The sequence below is a fragment of the Apaloderma vittatum genome, unplaced genomic scaffold (assembly GCF_000703405.1).
Source record: "Apaloderma vittatum isolate BGI_N311 unplaced genomic scaffold, ASM70340v1 scaffold3368, whole genome shotgun sequence".
NCBI classification, from domain to species: Eukaryota; Metazoa; Chordata; class Aves; order Trogoniformes; family Trogonidae; genus Apaloderma; species Apaloderma vittatum.
In genome coordinates, this window is record NW_009731098.1 from 51,101 (window position 1) to 77,381 (window position 26,281).

The window sequence follows — 26,281 nt, forward strand, 5'->3', positions numbered from 1 at the left end:
TGACTCAAACAACATTTCATTTCTTTTTTGCTTTGTGTTAGGAAGCAGAGACAGCTACTGAGGCATCCATTGCACCACTCAGGGGCCAAGCAGTATAGCTTTCAAATTCAAACAGAGATAATGCAATGCTGCTTCTCTCTGAGTTTCTTCACTACAAAGTCAGGTTTCTTTATACAGAGATGCAGTGGAAAAAATTGTAGTCTGCCTAGCTGGGAAACTCTCATTTCACTCCCCCACCAAAAAAACCTCACCAAACCAACCAAACACAAACCACTCCCTTTATAAATTTGATCCAATATTAATCCACAGTGCTGATCATGGTAGTGCTGGCAATGCATTCCTGGGACTAAATAAAACCCATTCACTGTTAATTTGCTACTGTGCCCTACTCTTTCTGGTGCCATCGATGAAATCTGCATTGTTCCCAAGGAGTGCAAAGGTGGCACGGGTTGCTGCTTCCATGGGCTGAATCCTTATGAGCCTGGTGCTGTGGATTGTCATTCTGTCTCTTGTTGCAGGGTCAAACTCAGAATTGCCCGTGCTTATTTTCCCACCAGTGGAAATGCTTACTTTGTTCAACTGTTATAGAATTCTCATTAAAGAGATTTCTGAAGCTATTCCAAGAGAATCCAGTTGCATAATCAAGTGAATGGTATTTTTTTCTTCACCCATTTAAATGTCAGCTATACTATGGACAAAGCATGTTTATTTGGCGATGCCAACAGTGCCTGCAGTGAGTGGCAAATTGTGTTTTAACGGTACTTAAAGTTTGCTTTCACTTGAAAACTTGGTTCCTGGAATTGGGGCGGAGGATTGTAGCCTGGAGACTTGCACACAATTAAGAGTTTAGGCAAAACTTGTAGGAGGAAAAACAAAACAAAACAAAACAGAAGATAACAAAATTCAAGCAAAAGTGCTATTTTTGCCCTAAGTGAAAGTAAATCTTGTACCCTGCACCACTCTTTTTAGGTTTGTGGGATTTTTTTCTCCAATATCAGAGGGTTCTTTCACTCAGGATGTCTCTCAAGCAAAGTCAACTCTTTTCTGCCCGGCAGTCCTGCTTACGTATCTAAAGATCGTATCAGTCAGTTTATCTGCATGACGGCCACATTAATGCATTCAATGGGATGTTTTGCATGACCCTTAAACACATTCTTCTGTGCACCTTCATTCCTGCACAATGTTGTCCCAGCTCCTCAGTGACCTACATTTGGTGAATTAGTTTTTGGCACCACTAAAATTTATACTGTTCTCATTTTAACAGCAACAATATGTAACAGTCTTCCAGATCTCTGAGTCAAGGTGATGATTTTCTGCAGGACCTCAATAAAACCTGCCATTTTGATAGACTATTTCTGAGATGTGGTCATTTATGCAAGCTTCAAAGCAGTTAATTGCTGTGTAACCCTTGTAACAGAAACCACCCTTTTTTTTCCCCTCGAGCTAAAGCTCTGCTTTTAGCAGCATTTTAAAGATAGACAGAGATTCTGCTCAAGCCAGTTACATCAACTTTAGTAACCAAAAATTCTCATTTAAAAAGTTGGTTATGACTGGAATATTGCATTACAGCCATACGCCTCTGTTATTGTGTCTTCACTGAGAGTGGTTCATACTAGTTTATCTGTTGTTAAAATAAGGAGGATTTAGAATTGTTACTTTACTTGCTAGCACAACATCTTGCTTTATGGTAGTCTTTTAGAACTTCTCTAGCTTCCAAGCAGTTGCTAAAAATCAACATCAATGGGCTGAAGAATTGACTGAGATGATCCCTGAATGCTTAGACACAATTTACACACCCCCACAGATCATCAGACGTTTGACTGTAGCAGCAGTTGTATCAGTTCCTCACTTACCAACAATTCTCATCAATGCTCTTCTAAAGCAGAACCAAAATATTTTTCAAATGCATCTGCTGTCTTAGTAGAATTGTGAATTCTCACGTCCATTGCATTATGTTCCTATGTGTGTTGACACTGGAAGTCAAGCTTTTACTTGATTTTATTTACCCCTAATAAATGGCATTTCTATACAGAGCTGAGGATATACGCCCTATTGTAACACAGTATCCTGATGCGTGGCTGCTATGTGCATTGCACCATCTTTCCTTTCCACCTCTTTCAGTGGTTATCCATGATTCTAAAATCACTAACAGTAACCATTCTCTCCCCAATATACTTGATATCCTTTGACACACCTATATTGTATGGACAACTCAAAACAAATTCGTAGAATCATAGAAAGTTTTGGGTTGCAAGGGGCTTTTCAAGGTCATCTCGTCCAACTCCCCTGCAGTGACCAGAGGCATCTTCAGCTAGAGCAGGTTGCTCAGAGCTCCATCCAGCCCGATCTTGAATGTTTCCAGGGAGGGGGCATCTACCACCTCTCTGGGCAACCTGCTCCAGTGCTTCACCTCCCTTATTGCAAAATATTTCTTCTTATATCTAGTCTAAATCTACCCTCTTTTAGTTTAAAACTATTATCCCTTGTCCTATCGCTAGAGGCCCTACTAAGAACTCTGTTCCCATCTTTCCTATAAGCCCCCTTAAAGTAATGGAAGGTCACTATAAGGACTCCTTGGAGTCTTCTCCAGGCTGAACAACCTCAACTTTCTCAGCCTTTCCTCATCAGAGAGGTGTCCCAGCCATCTCATCATTTTTGTGACCCTCCTCTGGACCTGTTCCAACCTCCATGTCTTTCCTGTGCTGAGGACTCCAGGGCTGGACAGACTACACCAGGTGGGGTCTCACCAGAGCAGAGGAGATGGCAGCTCTCATTGAACCACAGAATACCAGGTTGGATGGGACCTCAAGGATCATCCAGTCCAGTCTTTCTTGGGAAAAGCACCATCTACATAAGATGGTCCAGCATCCTGTCCAGCTGAGCCTTAGAAGTGTCCAATGCTGGGGACTCCACCACTTCCCTGGTGAGATTATTACAGTGGCTGATTGTTCTGGTGAAAAATTTGCCTCCCTCAACCTTCTGGCCACGCTTCTTTTGAGGCAACCCAGGAAGTGATTGGGCTGCAAGTGTATGTTGCTGGCTTATGTACAGATTTTCATCCATCAGTACTCCAACTCCTTCTTGGCAGGGCTTCTCTTGATGCCTTCATTCCCCAGCCCGTATTGACATTGGGGCTTGCCCCAAGAGCATTGACAAAATGTGACAGGGAAAATTAAGTAGGAAATAATACTGGGAAATGAACTACTATATCTATTCTAAACTGGTTCAGGCTGCTCTCTGGACCTGAGATGAACTGGCATGGTGCAACTTCCATTCATGCAGCTAAGCTCCTCCCAGACAGGGTTTCAGAATACCAGATTGTGCCTGAGCATTACCTGGGAGAGCATAAGCTGATACAGGCATGCTAGGGAGTACAGTAATAAGCACTGTGGAAAAATCAAAGTGCAAGGCTTGAACCTGTGCACCAGCACTGCTTTGCCTCCTGTGGGAAGTGTTAATTTATGCCATTTAGCCAATGTGAAGAGGAGAGAAAGCAGTCAGCACCTAGTTTTTGCTCCTCATGTTTGATGGTCTGACTGGCTATGGCAGATTTTACATGGCACTATGGAGAACCTACTGGGTCCTGCCCAGCAGGAAAGGGAGTATGAAGGAAAAGAAACTGTGAACCATCTCTCTTCATGCTCTAAGGCTGCTTTACAGTCATACTGACAGCATCTTCCTTAGGTACAGGGTTCTAAATCTGAGCCAAGCACAAACCAAATGTATTTCACATTCTGACTGAGATGATATAAACATTACTCCATCAACAAACGTGAAACAACCTCCTGCACTACTGAACCTGAAGTGTGTGTGTGCTGCTGTGCCTTCACTTTGGACACAACTGTAGAATAAGGGACCACATTTGCAGTTAATCATATGTAACACTAATGGTAAAATGGTAGGAAAGAAAGAAAAAAATTCTGAATCAAACACTTCTCTGCACTCAGCAGGAACTTTCATACTGAAAGATGTCAGCTTTCCTGTGTGCTGTCAACAATGGGAAGCTGGGATGCTTCTTTTTACTATAGCCATTAAAGACTTAACATTTCTGCAGGCAAATCATTATCTTAACATCCTCCTTTCATAGGTTTGTGGCAAAGAGGAAACCTTTTTCAGACTAATGTCCTTGAGATGTACGTTCTTGAATAAGAAATAGGTTCAGCAAACTGTGTGACTACCTCTCTATAAGATGCCCTACATATGCAGTTTAGTTAGAAAGAGAAGGCACAAACTACAGCTTATCTTTAAGTCAAATATTTTTTTGAAAAAAATTATAATCATGGAAGGCCAGAAGTGCTGCCAGACAAGCTGAGAAAAATTCCATACATAGGATATTTTTAAAGAGTACAAAGTTTGGAAAGAGACAAAGAGAGTGGAATTGCAAAAGCCTAGTTCTTAAGACTGCTGCACTTCTCCCTGGTAGATCCCACTGTGCCTGACCGGTGGGGCTCTAGTACCCCAACTGCCAGCACATCCTCAGGGGACGTACTGACCCTGGGACCTGGCACAGCCACAGCTGTGCAACTGCTGGATGACACTGTGTTGATTTAGTAGGGCTTTAGTCATTGCTTTCCATAAATGTCTGTGACTGTTCAGATTTGCACTTGCTTTTTAAGACCGTTAGGAAATCTCAGTCTTCTCATCAGTTACCACCAGCCTAGAGGAAGTTCTGTCAACACCAAATGTTTTTCTTTTTTTTCTTTTTTCTTGTATTAAATCTGCATCAGGACAACTGAATTATCTGAGTGTCTGTGTTTTTCTTAGCATCTCTCTTAATGTAAGGGCGCTGTGTACAGATGAGGCTGCATTCACACTACATTATTCCTGACAAATAGTGCTGGTAGAAGTCAGACCTCTACAGCGATGCATTAAAGCACTCTGCTGACCCCAGGAAGCCATGTGAGCTTTCTCAGCATGAATCCTGCTTTTGTGAATTAACCAGATATTTCAGCTACTGGGAGCTTTTTTTGGTGCATATGTGTGCATGTGTGTGTGAATTAGCTCCAGTGCAGGTCTGGATTGGAGTTGTCTTTTTTTTTTCAAGTGCAAGGACAAAGTTAGAAATCCACGTGTTTTCCTGCACCAGGTAGTACAAGGCAGTAACTCCTATCTGAAATCAGGTTTGCTGTCACTGATGGAACATGTGACTCAGTCTAGTAATTTGTTTAATTTATGCTGGTTTTAAATAAGCTTTTAAGTTACCCATGTACAAAACAGGAGTCTGGCAGCTATCAGCTCAGATCCTGATGAAGTAGTGCCTATGTAACTAGGCTGCCTTGGGGAAACGTGTCATCCAGGGACAAATGAGCACAGTGCTTTCCTGAGCTCTCCTGAGCTGGTAGAGGGTAGTACATGAGTTTATTGTAAAGGTTCCTGGAGCAAAAAGCTGATACCATAAGGCTCTTTCCCCTTCATGAATCTGGCAAGTGCTTTGTGTCGTTCTCTTCTTGTAGCCGCAGCGCTGTTTCTAAGGGAAGCTACTAGGTGCAGGCTTTCCTATGCCAAAACTCAGGTCCAGCTGCTATGGCAACGTTGAAAAGCCTTTAGACTGTTTTTATTTCTCAGCTAGCTTAAGACTGAAAGAGAACAAAATGGCTAGGTACACCATGAACCCCTCTGACTGTTGTGTGGAAGGACTTGGGCTTTTGACAATAGTTACGACGTGCTTGTGCACATCTCTACACACTCTGCTCTCTTTAATATAGTTGGACACAGCTTATCTGGTAACTCTCCACAGAAACTTTAGACACCATGTTACGGACGTTTCTGAGCAGAGAAAAGAAGTATGTTAGTTTGCCTTTGGGGCACCTTAGGATCTAGTGCCCCTCATATCCTCTACATTTGGTGGGCACGTGAGCTGGTGGCAGGGAGGTATCACAGCACAATGTTGCTGCCCTCTGCTGCTTCGGGAGGTGCCATTCACAACTTTCAATGCTGATAGTCAAGGCACACTCTGTCACTGGGGCTGGCTGGAAGTAAAGGTCTTCCCATAAAAATGCATTAAAGGCAAGTAGGGGATTAAACATAATAATTTAAGTTAACATCAGCAAAGCATCTGGTGTCCAGCACGGAATTTACGGCTGAAACAGCAGAAAGTGGTCTAAGCACATGCCCAAGCACATGGATACCTGAGACAGCAAGGGGTGCCTCTTTCTGTACCAGTATGTAATGGTGTATACTTACTGTTCTGGAGAGTTGATGTCTTCTATAGGATCTTTGCTTGTTCTGGAAGGGTCTGATGAGCCCCATTGTGCTGGTGGATTTTGATCAAGATGATTTTTCAAAATGGCTTTCTCACCATCTGCATGAACAACAAACTCAATTTACTTTACTGTAAGTAACCATTTCTTTACTGTAAGTAACCATTTCACTGTAAGTGACGATTTCTAAATTGTTCCATTTTAAAATTTCACAGCTGTTCATAATGCCACAAAGTGAACTCCACCTATATTCCAATATAGGCTCAGGTTTCTCTGTGGGTCTTTGGTACTCTTGCCTTTTTGATGATGTGCTCCTTCTTAGGAACTACCATGAAGAAAGAGAAAAGGGACAAAACCTCTTTTGTCCTTCCTTTGTTAGTGCCTCACCTTAAAAAAAAACTCCACAAACCAAACCTTGCTGCCCACCTCCATATAGCCCCATCATGCTCTCTCACCTTGTCTTAGGCTGTGTAAAAAATTAATGTAACTGCACCATCAAAATTTCTTGCACTCAAAAATTTTTACCTTTTCATATGAAAAAAATCCTCTTATTTAAATCTTTTCCTAGAAAAACTGTAATCTAGTTGATGTATAAAACCTTGCAATCACATAAGCAATTATGTGTTGTCATTTAACTATCTGCTGTCATTTAGCAGGGAAATATGATTCACATCAGTTGCACTGGTCCATAGGTTGTCTACGGGAAGGACAGCTAATGACTTCATTAAGCTTTCTCCTGCTGTCCTCTTTTCTGCCTAGTGATAACATAGATGATCATCCATTTCCCTGCAGGTAGCTTCACTTCATTCCCTTGGGTGTCCTGGGACTCCCTGGCTCGCTCTGCTGGAGTCTGTGGCATCAGTCCCCCTGAGAAACACGGATGAACACTGACATTTTAGGAAGGCTGTCTTTGCCGAGGCCCCTTCTGTTCCTGTCTGCTCTTTCCAAAGTCTCCTGCTATGTTAAGCCAAATAAAATCACATGGAAATCATCTGAGTAATGAGGACAGTGCACAGTTTTCATAAATAATTACAGAGCAGCTCCAAATCCATCACTGGCAGTTGTTTGCCACACACACAGAGAAAGAGTGATTGCTGCAGGCGTTAAGGCAGCATGCAAGAGGGCTCAAAGGTAAATTCTTGAAAAGGACACTGGAGGATTTGAATGTAAAAATGGGTATGAGTGGGGAAAAGCAGGAAAAGAGTGAAGAGAAAATGAAAATAGCACAAAAAACCCAGTGCGTATTTAAGGCTTAGGTTGCTTTTCTACCAACGCTCAAAAGCCCCAAATAATGGGCAGTCCCCAGCATGGCAGGAATACATATGTTATTGAAGAGCACTGGTGGGACAAAACAAGCAGCAGAAACAAAGAGTGAGGAAAGAAGCTGGAAGCAGAAACAGGAATGTTCTGAGGGCCAACTCCAATATGTATAATGGCCCTAACAGCGCGGTCATCCCTGGCATTATTTTACAGCATTCAGTGTCTGCTGTGAAAAATCTAACAAGCTACTTCGAAAGAAGTGAATAGGTGGGGATGAAAAAAATGTGCAAGACATGGGGATGGCTGCAGCTCAGAAGAGCAGGGAAGACGAATTTTCACTTATGTTGCATGGAAGAGAAGGGTCTGGGTGGGAAAGGAGGTGACCAGAACACATGAAGCTTCTTCTGTTGAGACAAGAAAATGTCAGTAAAAGAGAACAAAGGAATGCAGTTGTGGCTAGAAGAGTGCTTAGAAGTAAAAAAATGACAGGATCCAGGGATGGCTTAGATGTGAAAGGAGGATAGCAAAGAGTCAAATCTGACAGTGGCTAAGATAAGCAATGAAGTCTATCATCTCAGGGCAGCCTGAACTTTGCTGGTGTGGCATTTGCTGTCACAAGAGTTCAGTTTTTGTTTTCCATATATTGCATTTCCACCTATATTGAGCTTGACATTTGCATAAAAGCCTTGTGATGTCTCTAAACAGACACGTGGCAAAGAACACTTTTTACTTCCGTGATTGAAAACAATGTTCAATCCTGAGCTGATTTAGGCTGACAATGGAAACTGCTGACTTTATGGTACAGACCAAAGTAAAATCTGAGTAATTCTTGTAATTAGGGATGGAGAAAGTCTATTATTTCACTATTCTCGGGTTCCAAGTCCTTCAGCCAAGATAAGAAATTTAACCTTTTACAAAGCCACTGAAGATACAATTCTTCATCAAATGACTGGAATATGCAGTTGCTGGGCTTTGGGATTATGTGATTTTATATATTAATCTCTGTGGTATGCCTTTAAAGGGTTTCTTCTGCTTTCAGTTGTGCTGTGAGAGAGAGAGAGAGAGAGAAGGAGGTGGGTTCTGTCAAAAAGGTGGGGGATTTAGTTTAAAGTAGAGCAGAAATCATATATTCGCTGCCTACTCACCCCTCAACACCAACTGCCCATGTATTACTGTGCATTATTCTTAATAGACTCACTCTACCACTCTTGCAGATGACCTGCCTTTAATACACTGCATAATTTCTGTATAGAAGGTTGCCACATACAAGTTTTTAATGTGTATATATAAAACACAAAGAAAATCCACATAGAACTGCCACAACGTTGAGATTTTTTTCCTCTTTGCTTTTTTTCAAAATACAAAAAAGTTCGGTAATTCTTATTTGTTCAGCTTTTTGGGAGAGGATTCGTTAGATTTTTATTCTGCATCTATGGAAACTAGAATATCTTTCTTTTTCATTTTTTTTAACCATTTACCTTCCATTTAAATAATGAAGAGCAAAATTCTTAGTTATATGTGTCCAGGAACTGGAGCCTAAAGAAAAAAACCACTATTCCATATGCACTTAAAAAACTTAAGGATGGAGGAAACTAATTTTCTATACGTGCACAACTGAAAGAAAACAAATTAAGGGTAGCAGCAACACCTGGGGTCCCAATTTCCCCTAGAAAATGTAGCACTGCTTTTAGTATTTCCCCATGTTTTCTTCCTCTGTCCATTAAGTATGCCACTTGAAAAATACCCTTCATTCTCAGGGTACTGTCTGCCACTGCAGATGCTACTGAGTAAGTTGGACTGGGATGATCTAACTACCTTCAAAATTGAATTTGCATTAGCCAGAAGCACTTTCTAAGTAATCTTCACCTTCGTAGACCTCAAGTCGCAACGCAGAAGTCTGGCTAAGTGATGCCCGAGCACTTTCCATTCAGAAAACCGTCAGGGAAAAAAGACAAATAGATCTCCAGGGCCTCGCACGGCACTCGCTGATGGGTTCATTAGGAAACAAAACCCGCTGCCCAGTTGTCAGTGAGAGCCGGAAGGCTTCAGCTCGGGACTTTTGCCCACCTGCAGCAGAGAAACAATTTCCACTTCCAAAGCTCTGAGCTGCAGGAGCACGTCGGCTGCCAAGAGGCTCAGCCAGGAGCCAGTCCCTGCTCCCAGCCTTTCCCCCTGCCAGGGGGGGACATCGGCTTCAGACCTGCCCCACAGATCAGGATCATCTCCCTGCAACCTGCTGCTGTCAAAATTACCTGAGCTGGCTTAAATGTGCGGCGCATTTTAACTAGTCCTGTTCAGCTGCGGGCAGAAAACACCAGGTGACTGCTGCCGCCGCTGCAATTTTTATTCCAAGATTTTAGAATCTGTATTCCTTTAACTAGAAGCTTGTTTTGTTGACGTTTGTAGACTGCAGCATTATTGAACATCTTCATCATTACGCTTTAGTGGCAATATTCCTCTGATGACGTACAACTAGACAGCCGAACTGCTCTTCACCCCACATCTTTCAATTCCACTGTTGTTTCCTCTTTGCTAGAGAGTATATTTTATGCTCCACAAAGACTCAAGTGTGGTTTAATAATGACTTGTAAGAGCTGACAGAGATAACCTTGCTGATTTACTGAAGAACTCTGACAACTTTAAAGCTAGAGGTAGATTTTTAAAATAATTTTTTTCACAGTTCTGTTCGTTGGACTGGTGAAACCTGACTACCCAGTTTCCGCTTTTCATGTGAATAGGACGAAAAGAAGGTACAATGAAAGGAAAAATTAAAATGATGGCATCATCTGCCAGGTATATCAGAAAAAATTCTCCTGAACTAAGTGCAAAGCACGAGGCAGTCCAAGTCATGACTTCTGATAGCTATGTTTTGAAAGGAAGTTCTTTTAAGAGAAAAGCCCCGCATTATTACTTTAAATCAGAAGAAACTCCCTTTACTACAGATTTATTTCTGTGCAAGGAAGGGCAGGCACTAAACCTCTGGTAGTTTGGTCTCCCTGTTGAAACAGAAACAAGCTCCAAATTCAGGACTAGAATCCTCAATTGCTAGGCTTCATAGAAACTGGTATGCATACCTCTATATGTCTCTATTTACAGTGGGTATAATGAACTACATCCTTTCTTCAAACCAGCACTCCTTTAAAGCAGTTATTTCTGAAAGCTTTTCCTTTGAATCTCTGGTTTAAATCTCAGCCTTAATGCCTCAGTTACACTAACTTCATAGAAGTAATATTTACCCCCCTCTATCAACGATGAACTCTGCTTTGCTTCATATTTACAAGCCTCATGCCTTTGAAACCTGTTTTTCTTTGAGCAGCTTTTAAATGGGAGAAAACTAGCACTAGGAAACATCAGGGTGAGGTGACAACTGACAGTATGTAGGCATATCTGACATGCAAATGAATGCTCCCAGTCCATTTACAGCAATGAGTGAAGACTGTTTTCTGGCTCAAAACAAAAGGCTTTCTGAGCAAGCAAGGGTGCCTGCAGAGAGACAACTTGCAAAAAGGGTTAGTAAGTGGGGACTACTGCAAGGCTGTCTCCTGCTTCTTACACACTTTCCATAGGACGGCTGTCATTCATTAATTTCCCTAATATGCTACTCTGAAATGTACCGGCAAAGGTAGAAATAAATGGAGATTCTTCTGCAGGATTTCTTCTGAGCTTGGCTTTATATGAAACTCTAGCAATCTATGAATCATTCCTGCAGAAATAATTTCATGTAATAAAATGTCAACTAGAAGTCAAACAGAGTAAGATAGCAAGATTCCAAGCGTAGCAAAATTATCCAACCCCTCCCAAACCGCATAGTATCTTGCCTCTGTATTTTTCTTCTCAGTAAATTTTACCTCTGCAGGAACTTGCACACTGGAAATAACTTCTACTTTCACAAAGTCTCTCCTGTTGCTGGCACACCAGCTACATGGGTGCAGGGAGCCCTTTTGGGAAGCTCCGGTTTGTGCACTTGCTAGGGTATTTATTCCCTGGAGCTGTGTGGCACAACCTTCCTCTTTACACAGCATCACAGTTAACAAGCATTTGTCCTCTTTTTTCCAAATGTCAGCTGGGAAAACTCAGCCATGTCTCCAAGCTTGCCTCTCCTCGCTGAACAGCACTGCCAGTTAGAGGAACCACCCAAGCCAAGCGTGGGTCCCATCCAACAGCCCACCCCACACCCAGGCTCTGGGTAGGAGTGAGGCGCTGCTGCTCCAGAGGGCAACCAGATCCCACAGACGCTGGGGGAGAAGCTGATGTCGTCCTGCACGCAGAGCTGAAGGTCGCTGGCAGGCACAGTGACTCAAAATCATCTGAGGAATGCATCAGATGAATTTAAGGGGATGCCCTCTTAAATCCAGCTGGGAAAGTCTCAGAACCACAGTCCGTGGAGCACACTGAGAACTGCTTGGCCACACAAAGCTCTCTAGCAGCGCAGACAAAAGCCTGCATTAAAAAGAAAGCAATCAAACCATAAATTACAAACCACATTTTCCTAATTGCTTTTCTTACATAGCCAACTGCTGTAGATGTCTCAGGGACATTACGAATTTGTGAACAAGAGATGAGTGTCTCGGATAGTATCTCTCTTTAAATGAGATGTGCTGTAAAGAAGGAGTTCCCGCTCCAGCATAAGAGCTCCTGGGCTACACCAGGAGTGGTTTCTGTTAATAACTAACAAGAAATGCCAAAGTTATGAAACTTTGCCTGAGGCAGTTATCGGAGTTCACAACTGTGTCTACCTGTTTTGGATGAAGTAATTTAACTTCGTATCCTAAATCCATGCTTGATGTAAATGAGGAATGGTGGGGAAGGGAAGAATGAAATAACCTCCTTTGGCACTTGGCTATAGGAGCTAGGAATTTTAACTCTGGACAATTTTTATAGGTCAAAAACCTAATGAAGCGTATGACATTAAAATTTGATTAGTTGTTTGAGATACACTGCCCAAGTCCTGTGTTATTAGCTGTTCTCTGAAGTGCAGTGCCTTGAATTTGTGTAAGCGATAGCAACAGGGATACACTATACAGCACTCTCTATGTGAACTCCTTCAGTGAAGTATTTTATAAAGAAGATTGACATAGGATTCAGCCATGTCCACAATGCAAATGTGGCAAATGGTCTGCTATGACTTCTAGTTCCAAGTCAGCTGCTATTTTTAGTATCTCTCTTTCCTGTCCTACTCCCTCTTTCTTGGCTCACACTTTTTACAAGGCCCAAGGTAGGTGCAAACCTTGTCATCACCTTAAAAACAACATTGGACTGGCTTCCCCAGTTGCAGGGTAACGGCGAGAGACATGGTCACTTCTAGGTCATGTTAATGAAACATTCACAGTTCTGAAGCTTTGCTCAAGTACCACGAGGGACACATAATTTCAAGGTTCTGTACTTTCATTTACAAAAAGTTACATGAAATACATAACTACAGAAAGCATAGTCATGTCAGTCAGAGTTAGCTTTCCTGTAGCCATAAGGGCTGGATTTTTTTAAATACCATTTAAGTGATATCTGTTTGCATCTGCACAGAAGCAGCAGTGACTCAGCAGCCTGAATTCTCCAAAGCCTTGTTATTTTGATTGGAATGGCAAATTTAAATTAAGCACATAGATTGACTATTGGGAATGGATGCGGTGAGAGAAACAGAGAAGAGATTCAGACATGTAGCTAAGGGACAGAGAAATGGGGAAAGTGAGAAAACAAGAAGCAGAAGAAACTGGAGGCACAGAAAAAAGCTAGTAAGGCTTGTTGAACATGGAGGCTCAGAGATTGGAAGAATTAATATTAGATGTCAATTGAGTCAGGATCAGGATACTCCACAGCACTCTTGCTTGGGGTTTTCATCACCAGGTGTGGGACCAAGCTTCAAACACCTGCTGCAAATTGTGATCCAGGTCAGAAGAATATCTACCCTGTAAATCCCAATAATACATAGCTCTAAGCTACACTGTGTGTTAAATAATGTTTAAATCACCTACAGGTGATTTAAAATATATGCCCTGCAGCAGAAATGTAAAAGTTGGGGAACTGTACCAGGGGAAAATTAGGAACACAGACAGTCTTGGATCCTGCTGCTTAAAGCAGCAGTTAGGCATTGACGTCTTCTGTAGATAGAGCCACAAGTAAGTGCAGAAAGGTTTTATTTTCTCCTTGATTTCATTGCCAGCATCCTACTGCTAATGGAGTGCAACCTGCTGTAGGAAGTATCCCATCCTAAATTTATACCCAGTGTATCTCCTGAGAATCATTTTTATTTCTCATACCCAAACTCAGATGGGCATTTGGCACAATGTAATGTATCTTTCCTGCTTGAAATATTATTCATGATTTATCATTTTTCCTGAAGCATCTGACATGAGTGGAACATTCTATGTGTTCCTTTCAAACACTCAGTAAAACTGCCTCATCCCACTCACTGATGTTAGTTCTTGCTGCTGATCTCAGCCCAATAATCACACGCCTCCAGCAGCTATTTACGTTTTCCTTTTCCTCCTTTACCCCCTCCTGTCTTTTTAATTTTGAAAAGGACACTGGGAACTCTACAGAGCTCTTCCTTTTGTTTTTTTTTTTTGCCACAAGTTACACAATCAAGTGTATAACCAAGCTAAAACAAAAGGTGCATGAAAAAAGTAACCTTATCCACCCAAAATTTCAATATACTTCAAAAGCATATGTGAACTGTTGCTGTTGCTCTAAAATTATTCTCTAACAACTATATTTACAGGAGTAGCTTCTGTTCCACTTAACCAAGCTTACCCTGCAACATCAACAGGAAGCCTGAGCCTACCATCAGAGTAAACATCCAAGTCTAGGACTTCCCAACACAAGAAAACGATTTTTATACACTATAGTAATATTCAGGTCTACAAAGTCATTTGCCAGAAGTCACGAAGTAGATCCATTCTAGAGTCAGAAGTGGAAGCTGGGTGTTGCACTATGTACCAGATCTTACTCCTTCCCAAAAGCCAAAGGGCTTTAATGGAAGCAATTCTTTTGCATGCATTTCTTCAGGGAGCGATACAGGAGATACAGTAGAAACAACTTAGGAATATTTCAGTCGTCATGAAATCCTTTTTTATCAGTTCCTAGGGAAGAGTTTTCATACACGAGTGCCTTCAATTCCACGTTTAGGGTCCAAATCAGTACCAAAATATTTATTTGCTTCTCTTCTATGTGCCTGATAACAGTGTACAAAAGCAGGATTTGAATGTCCTCCTCAGATGAGCACGTATTAAATTGGGCTTCCTACTGCTGAAGGCTGGTGCAATTAACTCTCATAGGATCTGAAAACCTCTGCGACCTTCATCCCTTCATGCAGCACAGAAAACTTGACTTCTGAACCCAAGCACGCTTTTAAAAGTTTTCCACTTTACCATGTGTGTTATATGAATAGGGCACAGAAAACATCTGTACAGAGATGTAACTACCCAGTGGGTACCATATAGCTTATTATGTGAACCTGCATGCTTTCTGTAATGCAACCAAAATAAAGCTTTATTTTACCATAATCTGAGTGCTCTGGAAGCAATCAATTGAGATTGCTATTCAAAATCTTGGTAAGTTAAGCTACTAACAGATTTTATTGACTCTCACCTTTGCTGTCTGTAAAGTTCCGTATACTAAGAATGTCATTAAGATCTTGATAGTGGTTTTGCTTAATGTATGTCGTTTTCTCAGGCGTGTCCTGAAGCTGCATTGTGACCTCTTCCAAGTCTTTGTCCAGCTGCAAAACAGGAAGAGTATGAATTCCTAAAAATTCAGAGTCTTTGCTCCAGGTATCTGCAGTAACTGCACAGTTTTCCAGAATTAGACTAGAAGGCAGGTGGTAAAACAATTGCCACAGTTTGCCAAATACAGTTTTCTTATAGGACTACAAAAATACCTCTAAAAATCACACTACGAGTAACAAATTGTGTTAAGCTGTGATATTGCACACAGGGCATATGAGAAGAATAAGCTTCAGCAGTTGACAGTTTAAGCAATTCAGATGTACTGGTGAATGAGAAAAAAATGGACATTTGAAAGCCAGTCAGAAAACCTATCAGCTATTTCTTACAAATGTGGCATACAGAGCTATAACCACTTTGTCAACCAAATTATTGAACATACAGGAGATTATAGCATCAGGGGCACGTCCAGCCATGTGAGTGACTGCAGTCAACCCTACTGGGAATGTTTTGTTTTCCTAAAGATTATTTTTACTCCGCTTACCTTTCTTAGATGGATAGATTCCCATTAGACTTTTTGTTGGTGTCTGTGTGTGTGTGAAATTCTGAAGAAAATCCAACTCACAGCTTTTAGTTTTGGGGCTGACAACACTCTTTACTTTTGTGATCTGAAGATTAGTTTGTGTCTTAAAGTGTGTAATCTGACAGCTAGCATTAAACTGCCATTGCAAGCCTAAATTTCAGAGAGGGGGAAAAAGTGGAAATAAGAGGAGGGGGAAAAACAAAAGTCTCTCTCCCCAAAAGCATCCTTTAAGACTAGACAGAAAGGGAGAGAAGCACAGATGTTTTCTAAGTGGAAGAGCCACAGCACAAACACCGTGTTGGTACACCCCTAGATTTCAGTGCTGAGCTGAAACACAGGGTGCTCTCCCCAGGGGCTAACTTGTATTCAGCTGCCTACAGCCCCAGTATAAAATAACCAGATACAAGCATCTTAATGGTGATCTGGGATGCTTTCTGTGAACGGTTGACCGGGATGTGATGTCCAGAGCATGTCCCACTCACTACTGATATAACCAAATTTCAAAAGTGCTGAATTTATATTTACATTGTTTCCTTATAGAACTGGGACATGGCAACTCAAGGCAAGTAAGCCAGAGAGGTAGCTGATAGCCATGGTAGGGTATGTTTCAAATCCCCTTGACAATGAAACTCTTATTTAGACCTATTGGTTCTGAGTATTTAATTTAATCTATTTAAGCAAAATCTAAATAGATCAGCTGGGCCCTGTGTGCACTCATATGACTCAATTGCTTTGACCAACCTTGCCTGCGATCACTGTCATGAGCCTTGCAAGGCACAGGCTGAGATCTTGTGATTTAGGAGGCTTTGTAGGAAAAAAACTACAGTAGGATAAAGAAACTGAAATAGCCCATAGGCAGCTAAGCCTTCATTAAAATTTGCAAGGCTCTCACATGAAAGGGACCTGACAAAGCTGAACTAAATTTCTTTAACAAGGCAGAGATAACTTTTGCTTCTGGAGCCTTTAGTAGTCTGAGTAAACTTTTTGTTACCTAGGCAATTGTCATTAGTTAAGATCTGGATGAAGAAGAAAGGTTTGCAATAAAATAGCTTTTCTTCAAGGTATAAGAATACTTCACAGATGAGGCATTAATTTTTGTAAGCTACAGACCATTATTGTTATTTTGTCTCTCAAAATAGGCAGCCTCCAAGGCTCCTGAGCACAGATGGACATAATTAAAATTATACATATTATAGCTCTAACAGGATTCATACACTCCACGTACTTAGCTTTTCCCTCAGAAGTGACTGAAGAAACTTTGCAACCTTTGTGCCAAAAGGGTCAGCTTACATGATTGTAATGATCTTTTTTACCTTAGGAAATTTCTGTTTCATGGCAGATGTTAGAATCTATCTAGCAAGTTTTCAAGTAAACTCTCAGAGAGGCTGAGAAATGACAGCAATAGCAGTCTCTGAACTCAGCCATAAACAGCAACAGAGAGCTCTTAAGCGTCTCTGTGGCTGCGGGTCTCTGTTACGCCTGCCCGTAAAGGTTGTGCTTCTAGAACCATTGCTCTGTGATGCTCAGCATGCCTGCATGAAGCAGCAGGGTAATTTGCCTGTTACAGATAAATAGGGGATGTTTCATTTTAATTTTCATTTTATCACACCTGCTAAGGATTCATTGCATTAATTAGTTATTCATATAAATCATCTGTTTCCTATTACTTCAGTATTTTTCTATGGGGAAAGCTAATTCTTTTCCTCTAAGAAGTAGTCAACGTTTAAGTGGATTACAGAACTGCAACATCAACAAAATGCTTAGGCAGTATATTCAATAAGCAATACCTCTGTAATTTTCATTCTCAAGCGGTGGTTCTCTGACTGCAATCCTTCTAGGCGGGATGTGCTGGTCTGATTGACGCTGGTGACTGACGTTGAAGTTTTTGAGTCTTCTTTCTTTTGATTCTGAGTGAATTGAAATCGTCTGTTCTGTGTAGCTGCATCTGGATTTGTCCTCAGTGTGATGAGCTGAAAGGTTTAAAAGCCTTAAGAAGTTCTGTCCACTGTTTTATTTTTGCAGCTATTTCTTTTGTATGTCAAAATATTGACTCCCAAGTACAAAATTGTAGAAACTAAGCTCTGCACTGGAAAGTGCAGTATTTGAGACGGTTTCTGAACAACTTTACAGTATAGGTCGAACCAAAATGATTTTGCAAAGGATATTTAATTGGATTTAAATTATATTAAAAATATTTTTAATAGTTCACCAAACATGTTTTTCTCCTTCATTGATATCTTTGTAATTTCAAAGGATATATTCCTTCTTTGAGAATAAAACAACCCACCAGGCCCTTCTCTTCCCAAGCGCAGTTTCATCTGAAATTTCGCTTTTCCTACTGTTACAAGTAGCACTCAAGCAGAGACACGCATGGAACAGGAGTATTAACAGAAAGAACTCATGGGAGATTGCACTCCGGAGATAACAGAAAATTAATTAGGTTTTAGTGACCCCAAATAAACCAAATCTGTTCAAATGAATTAAACAAGCCACTTCAAAAAAAAGGTTAACCTTAAACATATTTAATTTAAGCAAATATAAGTAAGATTTAACGCTCAGTGACAACATGAAAATATCACCTCGACACGAGGATGGAAAACTACTAGCTGTCTGGCAAAGAGGGAAGAGAGAGCTTCTCAGATTACTCTAGAGAATACAGAATTTATGATTACTAGCCAAGCAGCATACCTATACATTCGCATATAGATAAAGCTGAAGGAGCTCCCCGCCCTGAGAGCATAGGTATGGCACCATAAACCCAAAGGTGTCGAGTTGTCTGAAAAGAGAGGAGGGGCAACAATTTGTAAGCATAGCCAGATTTCATGGCATAGCCCCACTTTGGAATTGGTTCCTCTTCAGAGCACGAAACCGTTCTGCAGCTGTGGTGGCATGAAATAGGGGCCTGACTTCTGGCAGGCAAGGATCTGACTCATCAGACACTGAAGCACCTGGTGCCTGGCACATGTTTACAGACTAAGTCTGCAGAGAGGGACGATGTTTGAAGACGATGAATTTCCTTCTTCAGGTGATAATCATAGAATCATAGAATGGCCTAAGTTGGAAGGGACCTTAGAGATCATAAAGGAGATGGAAAAGGCTGAGGTACTTGATGCTTTCTTCACCTTAGTGTTCACTGGCAAAACTTAGCCCCTAAAGCAGCTGAACAAGTTCATACAACCTGAGGAGGTGTATCCCTGAGCACTAAAGGAGATCATAGAATCAGAGAATGTCCGGGGTTGGAAGGGACCTCTAGAAATTATCTAGTCCCACCCCCCTGCTGGCGCAGGATCCCCTGGGGCAGCCACACAGGAACATGTCCAGGCGGGTATTGAAAGTCTCCAGAGAAGGAGACTCCACAACCTCCCTGGGCAGCCTGTTCCAGTGCTCTGTCACCCTCACAGTAAAGAAGTTTCTCCTCGTGTTGAGGTGGAACTTCCTGTGTCCTAACTTAAACCCATTATTCCTTGTTCTATTGCTGGGCACCACTGAGAGGAGGTTGTCTCCTTCCCCTTGACACCCACCCCTCAGATATTTATATACATTAATAAGGTCCCCTCTCAGCCATCTCCTCTCAAGGCTAAACGGCCCCAGTTCTCTCAGTTTCTCTTCATAGGAGAGATGTTCAAGTCCCTTAATCATCCTCATTGGACTCTCCGTTGGAATCTCTCCAGTAGATCCCTGTCTCTCTTGAACTGGGGAGCCTCAAACTGGACACCGTATTCCAGATGTGGTCTCACCAGGGCAGAGCAGAGGGGCAGGAGAACTTCCCTAGACCTGCTGGAAACACTTTTCTTCATGCACCCCAGGATCTCATTGACCGATGTCTCTGTCCTTTGGAAGATGTCCTGGTCTGGGAGCCCCAGGACAGTGGCTCTGAGGGGCTCCTGGCACAGGGGCCAGTCACAGTGGGGGAGGGGCAGCTGTGCCTGTGGGGAGGAGAGGATGGGTCAGGTGACCCAAATGGACCAATCACGGTGTTTCTCCCCATGTGCTCAGTATATAAGGGCCCCTTGTTAGCTTTCAGAGGTTTATTGTGCCTGTGGCATTGAGGGGATTGCACTGGGCTCTTTGTCATCTCTCCCTAAGCTGCTGGTGTTCTTGTCTCCTGTCTTCATCCTGCAGGGAAGCAGCATTCCTTAAGACAGGTTGTCTTTCCCTGCCTCCCTGGACCTAATTGTCCTCTCAAGGGTGCAGGTTCTGTATTAACACGTTCTCTTGTGTCTTTGAATATATTTGTATGCTTGTACCTGTATGTATTTTAACATGTTTACTGCTAGTGTATTTTTCTTTTTTATTGAACTGTTTCAAGTATTTTCTAACCTCAAAGTCTCTCTCCCTGGTTCCCCTGTTATCCTCCCCTGTGAGGGCGGTGGGGGGATTACGGAGAGTGTCTGCCAGAGTTTAGTGGCCAATCCAGCTTTAAGCTTTGACAGAAGGTGATGATCACGAAAGGTTCCTGAGGAGAAATGAAATGTCACAGCTGTGTTCAAGTGATGATCGCGAAAGGTTCCCGAGGACTGGGAGAAATGAAATGTCACAGCTGTGTTCAAGAAAGGTGAGAAGGAAGTCTAGGGAAATACTAGTCACCTTCACCTCAGTCCATGGAAGGTGCCTCAGTAAATCTTCCTGAGAACTGTTTCCAAACATACTGAGAGCCAGAAGGTGATTAGCAGTGGTTGTCATTGATTTATGAAGGGGAAATCCTGCCTGACCAACCTGATAGCTTTCTTCAGTGAGGTGTCTGGGCTGGTAGGTGATGGGGAGAGTTATTTTTCTTGACTTAAGCAAAGACTTTAACAGAGTCTCCCCATAATGTGCCCACAGTGAAACTGATGAAGTAGTGACAAGTGAGGTGGACTGAAAACTAGCTGAACTGACAGACTCAAAGGATACATCTTGACATGGATGGTGGGACAGATCATACCCTTGGCAAATTTGCAGATGATTTTCAAAGAGGAGGAGGGGTTGATACAGCAGATAATCACACTGCTACTTAGTGAGATGTCAAACGTTTGGAGGTTTGGGTCAACGGGCTTCTCTTGAAGCTGAGTAAAGGGAAATTCCAAGTCCTGTCCTTGAGCAGAAAGAAACCCCAAGCACCCGTCCTAACAGGCGGAGGGATGTTTGGTTGGAAAACGATTTTCAGCAAAGGCATTGGGGATTCTGGTGGACATCAAGTGAAACATGAGACAGCAGTACCCTGGGACAATAAAGGTGATTGTTTCTTTCTAGTCAGCCCTGGTGAGAGCACATCTGGAGTGTTATGTCCAGGTTTGGACTCCCCAGTAAGGCAGACATGGTTGTACTGAAGAAAGCCCAGTGAAAGACTACGAAGACCCTGAAAAAGACTGGAGCTTTTATGATACAAGCAGAGGCGGAAGATTGTTTAGCCTTGAGATGGAAGAGATCGGGGAGGACATTATTCATATGTATAAATATGTGATGGGAGAGAGTAATGGGGATGGAGCTATACCTTTCTCAGTGGTGACCAACAAAAGGCAGGGAGGTGGAAACTGAAACCCAGGAAATTTCATTTAAACATCAGAAAATATGATTTTTTTTTCTACTGTGAGAGTTGTCAAATGGTAGTATAGATGCTCAGAGAGGTTGGGGAATATTCATCCCTGGAGATAAGCAAGACCCAACTGCTCAAGGTCCTTAGCAATCTGCTGCAGCTGAATCTTGCTAGTGCCTGCTGCCTCGCTTCTCCCTCATTTCTTTGATTCTAATTAGGCTGGTTATAATGACTTGTGTGTCTAACTCCCAGACCAAGAACTACATTAAGATGAAGTTAAAGGTGAAGAATGTTAATTATCAGGCTTCTTAAATCAGCAGGCAAAAGTGTTACAAGATAAAAGCTCTGGAATTTGATGTGGTTTAAGTTCAAACTGAATATGAGATAGAAATACAGCCATCCATCCATTGACTCATCTTCATCTGGGAGTTTATAGCTGAACACTGGATGTTTTGCCATGAGGACTTATGCTCTGATGAATTCATTCACATGGTGTGGATTAGATGGAAAAGTTCATGGGCAATGTTGTTGGCTCACACTGTACAAGGGATGAAGTTAGATGAGCTTTTTTCTCTTCTTTTATGGCCATAAAGTCAGTGGAACTTGTCTTAATGCCTGCACATCTGTGCAGTTTCAGTTTTGACAGAGTCAACACTGAGTATTTACAAAGAGTCAATGCCAGATAGACAAAATATGCTACCTACGCAGAAAATTAATATTTTCATTCTGGCCTCCTAGAACTGATTTTGCCTTGCTGCTCTACAGGAAACTGGATCAGAGTTAATGTGTCAATGTCACTGCAGCCAACGATGGTAAGCACTTGGTGGGTGACTAGAAGTGAGCAGAGTGTTCTGTCTCAAAAGGGATGGAGCAGAAAAAACAGAAGGATGTGAAAGTTTTATAAACATAGATAAATGTGGGAAAAATCTCTTCACGAAGAGTGAATATATATTAGGATTTCTTCTTTTAAAGAAGTGATGAGGATGCTATAGACATGCTGGCCCTTAAAGAAATAATTAGACATAGGAGTTAACTTCTAACAGGAAAAAATATAAAAAAGGTATGTCTGAATTCTGCAGATAACATCTACAAGATATCCTTAAACTCAGAAATCTAGAATAATTTCTAAAATGTTTGGACATTTTTTGATCAGGTAACAAGAATGTCTACAGTTACTGTAAGTAGGATGCAGTATAATGAGTATCAACAGTTGTGTTTGAGGAGACTTTTAAATGGAGAGAATGAGGAGCATCTTCCCCTGATGGGATTTTCCTCATGTTTTTCTGAGGCACTTGGTGCTGAACACAATGGCAGGTGGACGTTTAAATGGAAAAGTATAGTAATTGCCATGTCATAAGTAAATAAGTGGAGCTGACAAGAAGTAAGGCAAAAATGTCAGGTTTTATTCCTTAGTGTGCCTACACTGTTGAATGGTTGCCTGTTCAGATTTATAAGAGGGCTGTGGGACAAAGCTGAATCCCAGCACTCTTGGCCCAGGACACTGCTGAAGATTAGTTAAAAGGACTTTGCATTTTACTCTATATAATAACATGGCCCAAAACTATGTTACTGTTTCCATCTGTCTGGCCAGAGTAAACAAAAAAGTGCAATTTTTCAAAGTCTTCATTATCATCTCCTGCACCTGGTATTTCACCAGCCACCTTACATGGCCAAAATTGTACTAATTGACTACATACTTGTTAAGGGGAGAGATTTGGTGCCTGGCTCGCACTGATATCTTGCATAGATGTACAAACTGGGCGGTGTTGGATATAATATTCTGTGGAGTCCAGACTACCTATTGTGAAACCTGTGCTGGAGCAGTTTGTAGGAGAGAGCACTTGCCAGCCCTCCTGCTGTAACTGTGGCACAGCATGGTGAGAAGAAATGTAGGGCAAAATATACAAGTGGAAGAAGATGAACTCTCCAGCTGTGAAAGCACTCACATGGGCATTGAAGTCTGCATTACAGCTCCTACTTCAAACTTCTTTTCTTATGCCTTATCCAACAGTCATTTTTAATGAAAAATAACTAAGCATTTGGAAACCTGATAATATATGGAATGAGATGAAATGCTTCATGATGGGAGGCAAGAGTTCATGTTTGTATTTTGAGAAGAAAGAACTGAGAGGAAAAATGAGGGCAGGGTAACTGAGGAAGAGGAGAGGAAGGGGTTAAGAAAGGAAACAGAAAAGTCATTTCAGAGCCTGTGGCAGCAGAAAAGAAGGATGGGCAAAGGAGCACGAAAGCAAAGGGGCAGAAGAGCATGTCACAGCATTAATATTTTCTCTTTGAAGAGAGTTCTGACATTCTCTGGAAGTATTTTTGGCATCAGAATTTTAATATGCATTTTGATACAGCTTACACACTTAAATCTTGCAGTATTTCAAAGTATTCTCCATGGCTGTGTTTGTGAATGTTCCCTTAATTTAGAAAGAAGTTGTGATACCTCCCTAAGATCCAGAATAAAAATGTGAATGTATGTCTGCACAGCTTTTTAATGTTTGAAAAGTGAAGAACTTTGTAAAAACACCCTAGTTAGTCAGTCCTGGAGAATGAATTACTTCTGCTTTTTTGTAGATCAGAAGTCATTTTCTATTGCTAGACTATGCCTCTAATTTCTTTCAGAGGGAATGCTTTGAGATAAATTTATTAGCCTGTTCCTTTTATGCATATAGTTCTTGGTTCCCCTGTTAGAATCATCACCAGGGATGTCTCTTAGCACCTGAACCTCTTCACTGTAATTGGATCAACACATTGATTGAACATGGATCAGTAACGAGTCACAAACTTTACATCACTATTCATTTGAAAAACCTAGAGATTCCAGAGGTGAAAGTGCCTGCATCTTGACTCTTGCCTTCCAAATGTTTCAGACATCCAGCTGCTTATGCATCTGATTTGAGGTGGTAAGCTAGGTTTATGCAAGCCACTTAAAATGAATGCAATTATATGTTTTACTTCAAAATATCAAATACATTCTCCAGAATTGGAGGTTTCATTAATAGAAATTCACGTAGAAACCAGTTTTCCCTTTATTCAAGATCTGTCATACCCATGTCCAAAGCTTAACTCTGCAAATGAAATGATCAAGTTCCAGCCCTCTCTGTGTGTCTTCTCAGTTCTTCCAACAATGCACAGCAAACATCCCCAGAGCCCAAAAGTGCAAAAAGAAAACATATGCCTCCCAGTCTGTGCCTCACTTAGTCCTCTTAATAAATATAGCTTCAGTGTTAGCAGTTGCAGTGTACACAGAGTTTTCCTCTGCAGTATTAATAAAGCCTACTGTACCATAATACTTGAATATGTTAGAGGTTTCAACATAGTTGACAGTGAACTATGCCAGTGAACTAGAAATGTTTTACTATTTTGTAGGTATAGAAGCAGAGATCTTGATTATCTTGCTTAGGGTACGTGGCAGAGAGACAACTGAACCTGTCCTTGAATGCCCCTTTACTGCCCTTTCCAAAAAGCTTCTAAAAGTTGGAAATGGAGACTACTCCGCTGAGATGACAGAAAATAGCTTCTTGTTTCCTCAGTCACAGATTCAGTGAAGGTATAGGCATTAGAAACACATGTATTTACACACTTGCATATTCCACTTTCTCCAAAAATCTCATGAAGCTTTGTTCTTCCTCTCAGGATCCACAGACGAGATTATAGATGGGCTTGTTTTAGAATTCACACACATCCCCCTGTATTTGAAATTTCTACATATTAAATCACAATTGCAAAACAGAAGGAAAAAAATCAGACCCACACTAAACAAATTCACCTACCTTAGGTACAAACACGAGGCAGAGAGTAATGGTGCTGCAGAATATTATGACTAAAGCAACAATGCAGAACTGCACATTGGGTTGGTCCCGAGTAAGGAATGAAACAGCAGCACCAATAATGCACATTATTCCCACGTTGTACACACTCATTCCGATGTACTTGCTGTCATTCAAAGCGGGAATGCTGACATTTCGTGTCTCCCAGGCTAGGAAACACCCAAATAACTGAAATGATAAAAGAAGGAAAAAAGATGTTAATTATAAGAAGGTACTGGCTGATATCCAGAAAAAGCATGAATTTTAAACTGACATATTTTCTAACTTGACAAATATAGGTGATATTACAATATAAAGGCACACACTTACCTTCTACCCAATACCTAATTACACATGTGACTTGTTTTGCTCACTAGGACTCCTGCTCTCACAAGAAAAACGTGAAACTGTGAATTAGTTATGATGGGAAGAAATTTCTCTTAATGCTCTATCTATCTTTGTTTTATACTTTCAGTAATTTTTAGACAGTCATTCCTGTTTGTTTTCAAGGATTCCTGTGAATGTATAATGTGCATTGTTCTTTTAGCTATTTTGAGCAGCTGTTCTCAATATACTCTTATCAATCCAGTCATTGTATGATTATCACCTACATTGATAAACAGCAGTGCCAAGATGTGTCCCATGGGAGACAAATATACAATGTAGAAAGTGTCACTCTGGTTGTTCAGACTGCAATTATAATGTCTCTTATTATAGTGGAAGTTGGTAATGGCCTTTCATTTGCAGTTGTCTAATGATTTATGGCATGAAATATTCTTGTGGCAATTTTTTGGTTTGCTTTTTTCTTTGGTGTATTTTTAAGTTTTAGCTCCTTCATTATGTGCAACGGGCTTTTGCAATTCAGCAGGGGAAAGTCTTTAGCGTAAGGAAGCCATTTTCATCCCTTGAAATGTAATTAGATTTTTCTACAACATGAGCTGCTGCAAACCATTATTTTCTTTCTCTTGCATTCATCAGAGAAATTCCGGCAACACAGTAAAACTCAAGATACTGTAAATAGGTAACCCAGCCTACAGCCTAAGCAAAGCCCAGTAGGAGTGTATAGTGTCCTGAGAAGAATGGCAGACAGCAGATGGTATTGGAGGAAAGGGAAGGACAGAGAGAGGAACCCTCAATCAGATCAAAGATGATGTCTGTGTTTTCTAGCTTTTTCTGAGTACATTGCAGGGAGACAGAAAAAAGGTGCGTTCCCATTGACCTTGGTACCCTTCGTCCCAGACAATCACATT

At 41.3% G+C, this 26,281-nt stretch overlaps 1 protein-coding gene across 1 annotated transcript in view; it reads right to left on the bottom strand.

The window, feature by feature from the left end:
* Positions 1-26,281, bottom strand: part of LOC104278152 (gamma-aminobutyric acid type B receptor subunit 2-like) — a 73,481-nt gene that overhangs the window by 1,913 nt on the left and 45,287 nt on the right. The window contains exons 3-6 of the mRNA XM_009875051.1: positions 24,996-25,220; positions 17,489-17,671; positions 15,045-15,174; positions 6,184-6,301 (exon numbers count right to left, since the gene is read on the bottom strand). Of these exons, the coding sequence (XP_009873353.1) occupies positions 6,184-6,301; positions 15,045-15,174; positions 17,489-17,671; positions 24,996-25,220 (656 nt within the window). The remainder of the gene's footprint in view (positions 1-6,183; positions 6,302-15,044; positions 15,175-17,488; positions 17,672-24,995; positions 25,221-26,281) is intronic.